This window comes from Chiloscyllium plagiosum, unplaced genomic scaffold (assembly GCF_037043375.1).
Source record: "Chiloscyllium plagiosum isolate Xiang-an unplaced genomic scaffold, Cpla_swu_hap1 HiC_scaffold_1, whole genome shotgun sequence".
Taxonomy (NCBI): domain Eukaryota; kingdom Metazoa; phylum Chordata; class Chondrichthyes; order Orectolobiformes; family Hemiscylliidae; genus Chiloscyllium; species Chiloscyllium plagiosum.
Window position 1 is genome coordinate 65864222 of NW_028270139.1, and position 14539 is coordinate 65878760.

The 14539-nt window shown below is 40.6% G+C and overlaps 1 protein-coding gene across 5 annotated transcripts in view; it reads left to right on the forward strand.

Annotated features, from left to right (window-relative positions):
• The window catches only part of n4bp2 (NEDD4 binding protein 2), a 95729-nt gene that overhangs the window by 22241 nt on the left and 58949 nt on the right, over positions 1-14539 (forward strand). For all 5 annotated transcript variants that reach the window (XR_006311992.2, XR_006311993.2, XM_043692687.2 and 2 more), the window contains exon 5: positions 13853-13929. Coding sequence is in view for 3 of the 5 variants with exons in the window: in XM_043692687.2 (XP_043548622.2) it covers positions 13853-13929 (77 nt within the window). In the remaining 2 variants the exon portion in view is untranslated. The remainder of the gene's footprint in view (positions 1-13852; positions 13930-14539) is intronic.

A 14539-nucleotide genomic window follows, 5' to 3' on the forward strand; every position in this document is an offset into this window, starting at 1 on the left:
TTTCCTGGTTCTTCTTGGAATGTAACATAAGAAGAAAACTGTCAATGAGGATGAGAAAACTGCTTTGCGTTGCACTGGTCAATCCAGTGACTTGTCCAAAAAAAAAGACAATTGTAATCCTCATTACAGATCTTGGAGGGATTTGTGGGGGGGGAAAAAAAGGTGAAGAAATCAAAGGATTCCATCACTGCATTGAAGCAGATAGAGTCAGCAAAAAAAATCCCAGAGAAGAGATGAACAGTGCAGAACAAGCTCACCATGTGGTTAACCCTGAAGGAACACTGAGTAATGAGTATCGTACATGGAGGGAAGCGTTTTGAGCTCACGATGTAGACTCGGTGGGTGGGGGGGGGGGGGGGGTGGAAGCCTCAGGAATGCCTTCTTTTAAAAAGGACAAAAAAGGAAAAAAAAAGTAAGGAATGTTGGATGTATTGTAATATATCATGCAATGCAGGCCCTTCCAATTAAAGAAAAAGAAGCAGGAAAGTTCGGCACTGTAGGACCATATGATGTAAATGCAGAGAGCCGGAACTCCAATACAGAGTTTCCATTATTTTGTTCAAGATAAGAAAATTGAAAAAATTGTAGCGTTTCTGAGTAATATGTGCAGGGGAGGGGGGAAATGGGATCCTTTAACCTCCGGTGTCTAGTACAGCCAAAAAAGCCTGTTTCTAAAACGTATGAAGAAATAAGAGGAATTCTACAGAACCATATTTCACCAAAACTATTGATGGCTGAAAGGTTCAGATTCAACAAATGTAACAAGTGTGTTGGTGAAAATTGGTGAGCATGGACAAGTTGGACTGAAGAGTCTGTTTCAGTACTGTATGACTCTTTAAAAAATCGATCTTCACTGTTAGTAGCAATACAAATGAGCAGAATTCTCTGAATTCAGAGACAACTGAAATGTTGCTATCAGAGACACACTTGGATGTGGATGGAATTCTCTGGAGAGTCAGTATGGACTCAATGGGATGAAAGGCCTGCTTCAGCACTGTAGGGATTCTATGATTTTGGTGTTGCAACTCTGATGCATTACTGTATGGAGTGGGAGCAATTGTTTCTCACATGGTGAAGAAATGCCAATAGCTTTAGCATCAAGATTATTAAAGCAGAAATGAACAATCCAAGATAGACAGAGAAGCTCTAGGAATCATTGGCATTAGATGATTCCACCAATACCTCTGATCAGGAAATTTACCTTATTGACAGGCCACAGACAATTGACCACAATATTTAGGCTTCATACAGCGATAACTTCTCTAACAATAAGTGGTAGGCATAATTGCTATCAACTCACTTATACAATCAAGTATAGGCAATCCAACTTGTGTGGGAATGTTGATGGGCTCAATAGATTACCTTTGCCAAATGAGTCAGCTGTGATCAGTCCTTATGTTGCATCAATAGAGGTTATTTCTGTAATGGCAGGACAAATTGAGGTTTACACTACAAATGATCCACTACTATCAAAAGTGATGGACATGGTACTTTGTGGCAAGATCTCAGGAATAATTGCAGAACTGAAGCCATATGTTAAATGGAAGCTAGAACTATCCATACAAAACAGGATTTCTCCTATGGGAAATGAGGGTCATCATTCCAGCACAGCTGAGAAAATGTGCATTAAATCAACTACACAAAATCAATGTGACATCCTCAGAATGGAGGAGATAGCCAGAAGTTATTTTTGGTTGCCAGGGATTGAGGAGAAAGCAGGAATGTGTGCAGCTTGCGCAGGAATTCGCAACCTACCTCAATTAGTGGTTCATTAGAATGTGAGACATTGTTTGTTTGAAATATTATCTCAATTCACTGAGGGACTACATAAGTGTTACTAGCTTTAGGGAATGGCACAAATTAAACTTGGCGTGGAGTATAATAAGATAATTAGTGTTGGAAAGTCAGTTAAGATCTGTGATACAGTTGATCAATGCTTTTGACTATTTATGGAAAGGTTGGTAGTTTGAGACCAACTATTTCCCCCTTTCCACTTTTAGGGCTGTTATGATGCAGAGGTAGTCCTCTGGGCTATACAGTCCAGGCTCAAGACCTACTTGTTTCAGAAGTATCATAACATGCCTAAACAGATTGATTAAGGTTATCTATAGTCCAAACTGGATAAGGAGAATAGTTTGTGGACCAGTGGTAATGTCCTTACGTCTGGGTCAGAAGATCCAGGCTCAAGTCCTACATGCTACAGAGATGTATCGCAATATGTCTGATCATTGATTAAAAATGTCTACTGAATGTAATCACTATTGCATTCCCTTAATAAAATCTGTTATTTCTCATCATTGCATTGGACACATTTTCATGGCATCAGGTGATAAGAATCAGAGGAATAAAGCAAATTGACATGGGTTCACAGGCATTTTGCATACCCTACTGGTCAAAATTAAAAATTTTAATGGCTGCATATTTAGTTGATGAAGCATTCATGAGGTGTTTTGCAAGCCAAACAGTGGAAGAAGCATGCAATAGATAGCATTAATCATTTCCTTTAATCAACCTGTTCAGACGTGTTATTATAAACCTCTGCAGCAGGTGGGACTTGAAACTGGGCCTCCTGACTCTGAAGAAGGAAAATTAGAATTGCAGCCCAAGAGTCCTCCAATTTGGGCTTAAATACAGAATCTTGGAGTCCAATCAGCTCATCGAAGGCACACTGTACCTCCAACGTTCATATATTTTGTGATGAAAGTCCTGAGGTGCAGAGTAACCCTGATAAGGCCTGGGTAATGGTAATGTGAGTAATTGTGTCACATATGACGCAGCTATCACATACAAAAGCCAGCTGCCTATAGTGGGTACGTTGATTTGTATTCCATAGGGGTCTCGTGAAGGAGAAAAAGAGGACTGCAGATGCTAGAAATCAGAGTCAAAAAGTGTGGTGCTAGAAAAGCACAGCAGGTCAGGCAGCATCCGTGGAGCAGAAGAATCAATGTTTCAGGGCATAAGCCCTTCATCAGGAATGTGGAGGGGGGAGAGGCTGAAAGAGAAATAAGAGGGTAGGGGTGGCGCTGGGGGAAGGTAGTTGGGAAGGCGATAGGTAGATGGAGGTGGGGCTTGATGATGGTAGGTTGGAGGAGAGGATGGAGCGGATAGGTGAGAAGGGAGATGAAAGGAATGACATTTCAAGAGGGTGGTGCCAAGTTGAAGGGTTGGATTTGGGATGAGGTGGGGGGAGGGGAAATGAGGAAACTGGTGAAATCGACATTGATGCCGTCTGGTTGCAAGATCCCAAGGTGGAAGATGAGGCATTCTTCCTCCAGGCATAGGGTGGCTTGGATTTGGCAGTGGAAGAGGCACAGGATTTGCATGTTCTTGATGGAGTGGGAGGTGGAGTTGAAATGATCATCCACAGGGCAGTGGGTTGTTTGGTGTGTGTATCCCAGAGATATTCCCTGAAACATTTCGCGAGTTGGCATCATGTCTCCCCAGTGTAGATGAGACCACATCGAGAGCAATGAACACAGGAGATAAAGTATTTGGCTGTGCAGGAACATCTCTGTCATATGCGGAAGGATCCTTTGGGGCCTTAGCGGTCAGGGGAGAGGCGTGGGCACAGATTTTACACCTTTTGCAGCAGCAAGGGAAGGTACCAGGAGTGGAGAGTGGGTTGGTGGGGAGGGGCATGGATGTAATCAGGGAGTTGTGGAGGGAACGGTCTCTGCGGAATGCTGATAGGGATAGGGAGGGCAAAAAAATCCCTGGTGATGGGGTCTGATTGCCAGTGAAGGGGATAAAACGCCTGGAAGTAATGATTGAATGTTCAGGGTGATGGACAAGAAGTGAGGTCAATGGACTGGCAGAACAGGATGAAAGTGTAGAAAATAAAGCACAGTGGAAATACTGGAATTGAGGCTGGAAGTGCCCCATTTCAAAACCATTTGAATGTTAGAGAAAGAGCCTCCAGTACTGCAAAAGGGCAGGTCATGCAGCTGTAATCTAAACAGACATAAAAGTCAAAGTCCACACCACTTTGGACAAAAGAAAATGGACCGAAGAGTAGTTTTGTAAAAGAGCTAGAAACCAAACTTTTCATTATGAAGTTTTGGTGGCTAACAACAAGCTTTAAGAGACACTAATGAGAGAAATATAACAAACAAAGGAAAGAGAATTTGATAATTGGAACAAATTTTGAGTTCTTTCTGAAGTACTCACTAAGTGTCAACCAAATTTGTCACTTTGGTGGATTTGTGCTAAACAGTTGTTTATAGGTTAGACTTAGAAGACTTAAAGCAAGATTAGTTGCTAGTAAAGCAACTGAGTGATGCAAAGTTAGTGTGGATTGGGAAGTCCACAACTGGAAAAGTAACCTCAAATATTTTAGTTCTTTTGACCACAGACATATTCATGGGAGTTTAGGACAATCAACAAGGAAGTCACAAAGCAAAGTGTTTCTGAAACTACCCAAGATGCAGCAGAGGCAGAAGGAAAACAGTGGAATCTGAGTACATGCATCTTTAATCTGGTGCTTTCCAAATGTGGAATTTCTCAATGAAGTATGTACTATGGATAAAAATAGATGTGTTGCAATGTAGTATAAAGGATAACACTTGTAATTATGTTTTCTTATGGGGTGGTGTTGAGGAATTGAAAAATGGTTTACTAAAAAGAGTAGAAATTACAATTGGGAGTCAGCTTGCAGAATTCTAAATGTATTTCTTTAAATAGTAAGCAAATAAGGTATAGCATAACTAAAAATCAACAATTCCATGTAAAGAGTATTATTTCCATTCTTTTAAATCATGCCACGGCATCACATAAACAAAAGAATCAAAAATTACAAAACTTGGTAGTCATATATTTATTAAAGTGATTGTGCAATCAGACTAGATTAGATGCTGATTTTTTTTAAATTTAAGGACAAATACCGTATCTAAAAGGAAACCATCTAGATAAATGTGTCCTCTAGTCCCTAAGCTTAAGTGACAGGAAAAATATTAAGCACATTAGTTATGCTTGACATGCTAACCTTCTGGTGAAGCAGATTTCATAATGTTTCTGATACATGAGAGTGGGAAATCTCCTTTCAGATTGAGAGCTAAGAAAATAAGAAGGGTTGCCAAAATAATGGCTGTTGTGAAGCTTGTATCAGTCATACATTTTAAGTGTGATTTTGTACAGTTGAAGTACTGAAGCTGAGAATGTCATCAAAATAATTGTTTTTTTGTAAAATAATGCACATTCTTTTAAAGTGTGAGAAAAGTTTGAGGTTTCATTTTGTAGGCTTAAAGCAAATTCTGGAAAAAAAATTAAAACTCTACAATCAAATGGATGTATCAGCAGCTTGATTGCTTCAGAAAAATAAATGCCATGTCAAGAAATTGTTAGGGAACCTAGAGCAATGTAATGCTTTGTGCATAATATGGAAGTTTGTGATTCAATCTGTTTTAAAATTTTGGTATAGCTACTGGCTCTCACATTTCATTCTTGCAATATAAATAGGAGCAGGCTGAAATCCTGGTTTTAGGGTTGAGGTACATGTTTACAGTAATACTGCTTAAGGATTGGCTGCAGTTTTAGACTTTACCACTTTGCTTTCTGGAATTTATCACTGGACCTCTATGAAGTTCCATCAATTTTTAATGCAAAACATCATCTGTCAAGTGGTTTAGATTTTCACTTCAGGAAAGGAACAACCTTTGCAGTTCACCTTGCACCAGTTCACATAGACTTCAGTGAGATTTTCAGCAGACGTTTGAGCTAATTCTATATCTGTTTCCAGTGACACTATGACTTCTCTGACAGCAAGTGCAAGCAAGGCTGTTCATTGAGTCCGATTGATGAATCAACAGCATCGTCACTACCTCCACCACTGGCTTATAGTGACAGCAGTGTGTATCATATACAGATGTCCTGCAGCAGTGCATTAAGGAGCCTTAGAATCATTTTTGAAACCTGGAACTTCTGCAACTAAAGAAAAGGGCAGCAGGCACATGGGAACGCCATCACCTGCAGGTTCCTCTCCAAGCTGCGCATCATCATAACTAGAACCATAATGACATTCTTTCACTCTTGCAGTAACACAAATCCGGAAGTCCCTTCCCTTCCTCAGAGCACTATCGGTGCGCCAAACTGAGATGAATGCCAGCAGTTCAAAGAGGCAGCTCACTACCACCTTCTCAGAAGCAAAGATGAAAACCAACTTTTTGAAAAGGTTAAGCAAGTGTAAAATAAATAGATGAAGGAGTAAATAATCAGTGTTGGTTATTTATGTGGATGGAGGCATACAGTTTGTTTCCATGTTGTACAACTGTTCGGTCTAATTAGTCCATGCCAACCATATTCCCAAACTAAACTGGTCCCACGAGCCTGCATTTCCTTGTATCCCTCCAAACCTTTCTGATTCGTTCAAATGTCTTTTAAATGTTGTAATTGTACCTACAGCCACACATGAACTATACTCTGTGTAAAAGGTTGCCCTCCCCAGGTCCTTTTTAAATCTTTCTCCTCTCACATTAAAAATATGCCCCCTAATTTTGAACTCTCCCATTCAGGGGAAAAAACCCTGCCATTCACCTTATTTATGTCTCCCATGATTCTGTAAACCTCTATACGGTCACCCCTCAACCTCCTACGCTCCAGTGAAAAAAGGACTAATCTGTCCAGCCTACCGTTAAAACTCAAACCCTCCGTTCCTGTATATATCTTGGTACATCTTTTCTGAACCCTCTCCAATTGAATAATGTGTGGTTCATGTGTGGAATGAGCTTCCAGAGAAAGTGGTGGATGCAGATACAGTTACAACATTTAAAGTAAATTTAGATAAGAAAATGAATAAGAATTTTTGGAGCGATATTGGCCAAGTGCAGCCAGGTGAGACTAGTTTAATTTGGGATTACAGTTGTCATGGACTGGTTGAACCGAAGGGTTTGATTCCATGCTGTCTGACTCTATGACTCAAACATAAACAGAAATTGATCATTGGGCATTTGGGGTGGGGTTATGGTGGGGTGGGATGCGATGGGTTGGGAAGGGAAAGAGTGAGCGGATCCACAGAGAGAGAGCAATAGGCTTATCAAAGAAACGGATGATATTACACCAGGGAGAAAGAAAAGCTGATAATTGAAACCACTTGTAGAGTCATGGAGAAATACAGCATGGAAACCAATGCTTCGGTCCAATTCATCCATGCCGACCAGATATCTCAACCCAATCTAGTCCCACCTGCTAGCACCTGGCCCAGATCTCTCCAAACCCTTCCTATTCATATACCCATTCAGATGTCTTTTAAATGTTGCAATTGTACTAGCCTCCACCACTTCCTCAGGCAGCCCATTCCATATATGTACCACCCTTTGCGTGAAAACATTGTCTCTTAGGTCTCTTTTACATATTTCCCCTCTTACCTTAAATCTCTGTCTGATAGTTCTGGACTCCTGCACCTCAGGGAAAAGACCTTGTCTATTTACCCTATCCATGACCCTCATGTTTTTATAGACCTCTATAGGGTCATCCCTCAGCCTCCAATGCTCCAGGGAAAACAACCCCTGCCTATTCATCTCTCCCTGTAGCTCAGATTCTCCAATTATTGGCTTATCTGATCAGGATCCTGTTATATTCCCAGGTAACCTCCTTTGCTGTTTACTACACTTCCAATTTTGGTGTCATCTGCAAACGTACTAACTATACCTCTTAAGATCAGATCCAAATCATTTATATAAATGACGAAAAATAGTGGACCCAGCGCCAATCCTTGAAGCACTCCACTGGTCACAGGCCTCCAATCTGAAAAACAACCCTCCACCACCCTCTGTCTTCTATCTTTGAGCCAGTTCTGTATCCAAATGGCTAGTTCTCCCTGTATTCCATGAGATCTAACCTTGCTAACCAGTCTCCTATGGGGAACCTTGTCAAACGCCTTACTGAAGTCCATATGGATCACGTCTATCACTCTGCCCTCATCAATCTCTTTGTTACTTCCTCAAAAAACTCTATGATTTCTCATGCACAGAGCCATGTTGACTATCCCTAATCAGTCCTTGCCTTTCCAAATACATGTACATCCTGTCCCTCACGATTCCCTTCAACAACTTGCCCACCACCGATGTCAGGCTCACTGGTCTATAGTTCCCTGGCTTGTCCTTACCACCTTTCTTCAACAGTGGCACCACATTAGCCAACCTCCAGTCTTTCAGCACCTTACCTGTGACTATCAATAATATAATAATCTCAGCAAGAAGCCCAGCAATCACTTCTCTAGCTTCCCACAGAGTTCTAGGGTACACCTGATCAGGTCCTGGGGATTTATCCACTTTTATGCGTTTCAAGGCATCTAGCACTTCCTCCTCTGTAATATGGACATTTTTCAAGATGTCACCATCCATTTCCCTACATTCTATATCTTCCATGTCCTTTTCCACAGTAAACACTGATGCAAAATACTCTTGTAGTATCTCCCCACCTCCTGCGGCTCCACACAAATGCTGCCTTGCTGATCTTTGAGGGCCCTATTCTCTCCCTAGTTACCCTTTTATCCTTAATGTATTTGTAAAAACCCTTTGGATTCTCCTTAACTCTATTTGCCAAAGCTATCTCATGTCCTCTTTTTTTCCCCTGATTTCTCTCGAGTATACTTCCACTGCCTTTATACTCTTCTAAGGGTTCACTCAATCTACCCTGTCTATATCTGACATATGCTTCCTTCTTTATCTTAACCAAACTCTCAATTTCTTTGGATATCCAGCATTCTCTATACCTACCAGCCTTTCCTTCCATCCTAATACGATTATACTGTCTCTGGACTTTCATTATCTCATTTCTGAAGGCTTCCCATTTTCCAGCCATCCCTTTACCTGTGAACATCTGCCCCCAATCAATTTTTGAAAGTTCCTGCCTAATACTGTCAAAATTGGCCTTTCTCCAACTTAGACCAGATCTAAGAGTTGAAGTTCTATCTTTTTCCATCATTATTTTAAAACTAATAGAATTATGGTTGCTCCCCCACTGACCTCTCAGTCACCTGCCCTGCCTTATTTCCCAAGAGTAGGTCAGCTTTTGCACCTTCTGTAGTAGGTACATCCACATACTGAATAAGAAAATTTCGTTGTACACACTTAACAAATTCCTCTCCATCTAAACCCTTAACACAATGGCAGTCCCAGACTATGTTTGGAAAGTTAAAATCCCCTATCATAACCACCCTATTATTCTCACAGATAACTGAGATCTCCTTACAAATGTGTTCCTCAATTTCCTTTTGACTATTAGGGGGGTCTATAAGATAATCCCAATAAGGTGATCATCCCTTTCTTATTTCTCATTTCCACCCAAGTAACTTCCCTGGATTATTTCAGGGAATATCCTCCCTCAGTACAGTTGTTATGCTATCCCTTATCAAAAACGCCACTCCCCCTCCTCTCTCGCCTCCCTTTCTGTCCATTCCTGTAGCATTTGTATCCTGGAACATTAAGCTGCCAGTCCTCTCCATCCCTGAGCCGTGTTTCTGTAATTGCTATGATATCCCAGTCCCATGTTCCTAACCATGCCATGAGTTCACATGCCTTCCCTGTTAGGCCTCTTACATTGAAATAAATGCAGTTTAATTTATCAGACCAACCTTGTTCTCTGCTTTGTCCCTGCCTGCCCTGACTGTTTGACTTGTCTTTGTTTTCAACTGTACCAGTCTCTTTCCTCACTATCTCCCTGGGTCCCCCCACCCCCATCTTACAAGCTTAAAGGCCCCCACCCCCATCAGCTCTAGCAAATCTCCCTGCCAGTATATTAGTCCCCTTCTAATTTAGATGCAATCCGTCTTTCTTGTACAGGTCACTTCTAACACAAAAGATATTTCAATTATCCAAAAATATGAATCCTTCTCCCATACACCAGCTCCTCAGCCATGCATCATCTGCTCTATCCTCCTGTTCCTGCCCTCACGAGCTCTTAGCACCAGGCGTAATCCAGATATTACTACTCTCTAAGACCTTTTTTTTTTAAATTCCTGCCTAACCCTCTGTAATCCCACTTCAAAATTTCAACCTCTTCCCTTCCTATGTTGTTGGTTCCAATGTGGATAATGACCTCCTGCTGGCCCTTCTCCCCCCTGAGAACATTGTGCAGCACAGTGGCTCAGTTGTTAGCACTGCTGCTTCACAGCACCAGGGTCCCAGGTTCGATTCTTGCCTCGGGTGACTGTCTGGAGTTTGCACATTCTCCCCGTGTCTGCGTGGGTTTCCTCCGGGTGCTCCAGTTTCCTCCCACAGTCCAAAGATGTGTAGGTCAGGTGAATTGGCCATGCTAAATCGCCCATAGTGTTAGGTGCATTGGTAAGAGTGAAATGGGTCTGGGTGGGTTACTCTTTGGAGGGTCGGTGTGGACTGGTTGGACCGAAGGACCTGTTTCCACACTGTAGAGGATCTAATCTAATCTAATCTTTGAGGCACCCTCGATCCTGGCATCAGGGAAGCAACACTCCATTCTGATTTTTCGCTGTTGGTCACAGAAATGTCTGTCTGGACCTCGAACTCGAGAGTCCCCTAACACAATCGATCTCTTGGAACCTGACATACCCCTCATTGCATTAAAGCTAGTCTCAATACCAGAAACCTGGCTGTTTGTGCTGAGAATCCATCACCCCCTATATTTTCCAAATCAGCAGAGTTTTTGAAATGGGGATAGCCACAGAAGATTCCTGCACTGCCTGCCTACCTCTCTTACTTTTCCTAGAGTTAACCTATCTGTTTGACTGTATCTGCAACTTTTCTCTCTTCCTATAACTGCCATTCATCACGCCCCCTTGTTCTTGTAAATTCCTCATTGACTCTAACTGTCGCTCGAACCGTTCCATTCGATTTGATAAGGTTCGCAACCAACTGCAATTATTGCAGATATAATCCTCAGTAACTTGTTAAACTCTTCCTAAACTCCTACATCTGACAAGAAGAGCATATCACTCTACTGATATGCTTTGCTTCTTCCAATCTGCAGATCCAGAAAATAGCACTGTCTTATTGCTCTACAAAATACTGCTCCTGGCTAATTTAATACTTATGGCTTATATTGTTAAGTTTAATCAAGAGACACCTCAATGAAACACATAATCAAAAAAGAACCCACTCTATTCACTACTGCAGACTTACAGCAAGGTCCCAAGGCCACACTTAAACTATTCACTTATCTGTCTCTGTGCTGTGACCTCTCCCAAACAAGTTCTTCCAAGATCAGTTGTGAATTTCACTGTTTGTTAATTTTCCCAGATGCACTCCGATGTCCAACGATAATATGAATTCAACATCAAAGGCAGTAACTGTGCAGGTTCACTGCTGTGTCAGTTTGCAGTGTGGGTGTCTCTCTCTCTCTCTCTCTCTCTCTCTCTCCTGCACTTACCTCACCATGTGCTTCCTTTATCTGTTCCTCTCCCTTTTAAAAGTGACATTTGTTTTGACTTTTTTTCTTCTCTAAAGTTCCAAAACAATGCAACAGCATATAAAACAGTAACTGCTGCTCTTGGAATTCAAGGAAATCACCTCCAACACCTAAAGTACCTCAAAAAAGGAGCAGTCTGTTATAGCCAGAAATGTTTCCTGTCCTCCATCTTGGATTACCCAGAATGCTGAAAATGGGTTGGCTGTGTTGAAAGAAGCCCATGTCATGATAGAGCCTGGGCTGTGGGGATGGGCAAAAGATGTAGAACAGGGTTTTCAAGTTCTAGAAATGAATTGACAAATAGCTGCTCCCGATTTAATTGAGTTGTATCAGGTGCAATATAGATACATGTTCTTCCTGTCTGCAAAGAACAGGGTCTTGTGTATTAATACATGTTATTTCCAGTCTGTGCAAACGCATCACGTTACAATCCCAACAACTAAACCTAAATTGGTTGTCAGTTAAATTCTTTGCACATTCAGGTTTGTCCAGCAAGTGTTGTCCTTTCACAGAATCACCTTGCATTGTTGGACACTGTTATGAGTTTTGCAATCGCTGGTTTATTGGGTGCAATTAGTTCTTAGTTTGTTCCAGAAAGATAAAAATATGTAATGTTTGATAAGATCCACTTGCATTTGTGATGTATGGCCTATATAAATGGCATCATAGTAACACTGACATTGCTATAACACAATACTCATTTGTATGATGGACAAATGTCTTCATGCCTTGAAAATGTGTTGCTTATGCACATTGGCAGTGTGAAACAGTTAGCGTCATTTGTTGCTTGAAAATTTGAAAATCTTGCCCTTAAGCTGAGATAGACTGGGCACTTTTCAGTACCATCTGCTCGTAAAACTCTCAAAACTGTCCAACATCCGATGTGATTGTGCGAAAATAGTTGCTTTGTAATCCAAAGTAAACCAACAATTACACTGAAACAATTTAGGATTGTCTTGTCATGCTTTTGTTACATACAATAACATGCACGTAGTTGTTTTTTGCAGACAGAAATAACAGTTTTGATCCCATTATTTGAAGAAAGGTCTAGTTGCATTGGAGGCAGTTCAGAAGAGGTTTGGGCCTGTACTGTCTGGAATTTTGAAGAATATGGGGAGATCAAATTTGAGGTATTGAAGATGATAAAAGTTGTGGATAAAATAGACATGAAGCGAATGCTTCCTCTTGTGGGACATTCTTGGATGAGAGGTCATAGCTTTAGGATAAAGAGTTGCAAATTTAAAACAGTTGAGAAACTACTTCTCCCAAAAGGTTGTGAATCTGTGGAATTCACTACCCCAAAGTGTGGTGGATGCTGGGATAGTGAATAAATTTGAGGAGCTATATACAGCTTTTTAATTGGTAATGAGGTGAAGGGATAGGGAAGAAAGGCTGAAAAATGGGGGTGAGGAGCATATCAGCTATGATCGAATGGTGCAGCAGACTTGATGGGCCAAATGGCCTAATTCTGCTCCCATATCTTATGAATTTAAACTCAACAAAATTGTTGACAAACATTTTGGCTCATTTCTTGCCTTGTTCAATTAGAGTCAACATGCCTATTTTAAAATTGAAACAAAGCTTTGCAATTAACTACTAGTCTTCAGTAACTGGTGCATTCCTAATGGCAACACCTTTACCAAGCACAGTCCACTTATCAACCAATCAGCACTGTATTACAGTACAGTGTTGTTTTCACTTCATCATGACACTCATAATGACAATATGATTGCAAGATGAGAAGCTTTGACAAAATATCTCCTTTTTGTCAGCAATACTCAATTTCTCAGAGAGTCAAATTCAGGGTTTTACAGATTGGAAAGAGGCACTTAGCTCATTGTGTTTTGTGTCTGTCATCAATTATAGCACTTGGCTCATAGCCTTGTTTGCTATGGTGTTTCAAGTGTTCATCTGCATCTGATCTTCCAGAAATGTGTTAAACTATCAAAAAGCCTTCTGAAATGTATAGAAAATAAGTAAATTTATTTTGATTGGTTTGTTTTGGAGGACACTGACATGAATCGAGGTAAACTGTCAAGTTCGATTGGATTTGAAGACTTCATTTGCACTGGGACTTTTGGAATGATCTGGGCTCAGAGACTGATTTAATTGTGTACATTTAGTAATGTTGTAAAAAAAAAGCTCAGTAAATCTTTGAAGGATTTAAGTTACTTTTAAGATTATGACTGTACTACCAAACAACATGTCCTGTGTTATAGCGCATAGGAACTCCAGGTTGTTATGGGAGGTTTTGTTTTGCAAATAGCATAAGTTTTTTTAGGAGAACAATAAATATTTATAAGTATTAGGATATAAACAATATAAAAATATTACATGAACATAACATCCACCTTTGTTGGAACTAAACAAGGTGGTAAGGCATTTTAAGGTGTGAGGTGTCTGTTGAAACAATTTCTTGTCCCTAATTAATTTACTTTATCTCAGATTTTGATGCTTTTTATTTGTTTTTGTATAGGCTGTGAAGCACAATTATAATGTTGTATTTCGTGAACCAGATACCTGGTGGAAGTTTAAACCGTGGGAGCTTGAAAGGTGAAGTTAGCTTTTTTTTCTGTCTTGTTAGCTAACTCTCTAATTAGTTTGTCATGATGCATAATTCCAAAAACATTAACTTGTAGTTATATTCCCAGGATGTTTCTTTTGAACATTATGAAACAAAATGTGATACTGAGCCACATAAGGACATTTTGGACGAGATATGACCATAAGACCATAACTTGGTCGAAGAGTGAGATTTAAGGAGTGACCTTAAAGGGAGAAGCATGATAGAGAGGCTACATGGTATATGGAGGGAATTCCAGAGCTTGAGGCCTAGAGAAAATCAGGTACAGTCACTAACAGAGACACTCAAGTGACCAGAATTAGTTAAGCACAGATACTTCAGAGTTATTGTTTTGGAAGAGTTTACAGAGGGAGGAGCATGCGTTTGGGAGTGTTCTGAAAAGAAAGGTGAAAATTTTAAAATCAGGGAATCATTTAACATGAACCCAGTGTGGGTCAGCAAACACAACGGTGATATGTCTTCTTGTCTGAAAAAGGATATAATTGAGGTACCATCCTGGTGTCATGTTTGCAGCTGCAGAAACATCTACATGTTCCCTCTGTAATAGAGTTCCCTGTTGTAATTGCTCTCCCATTCTCT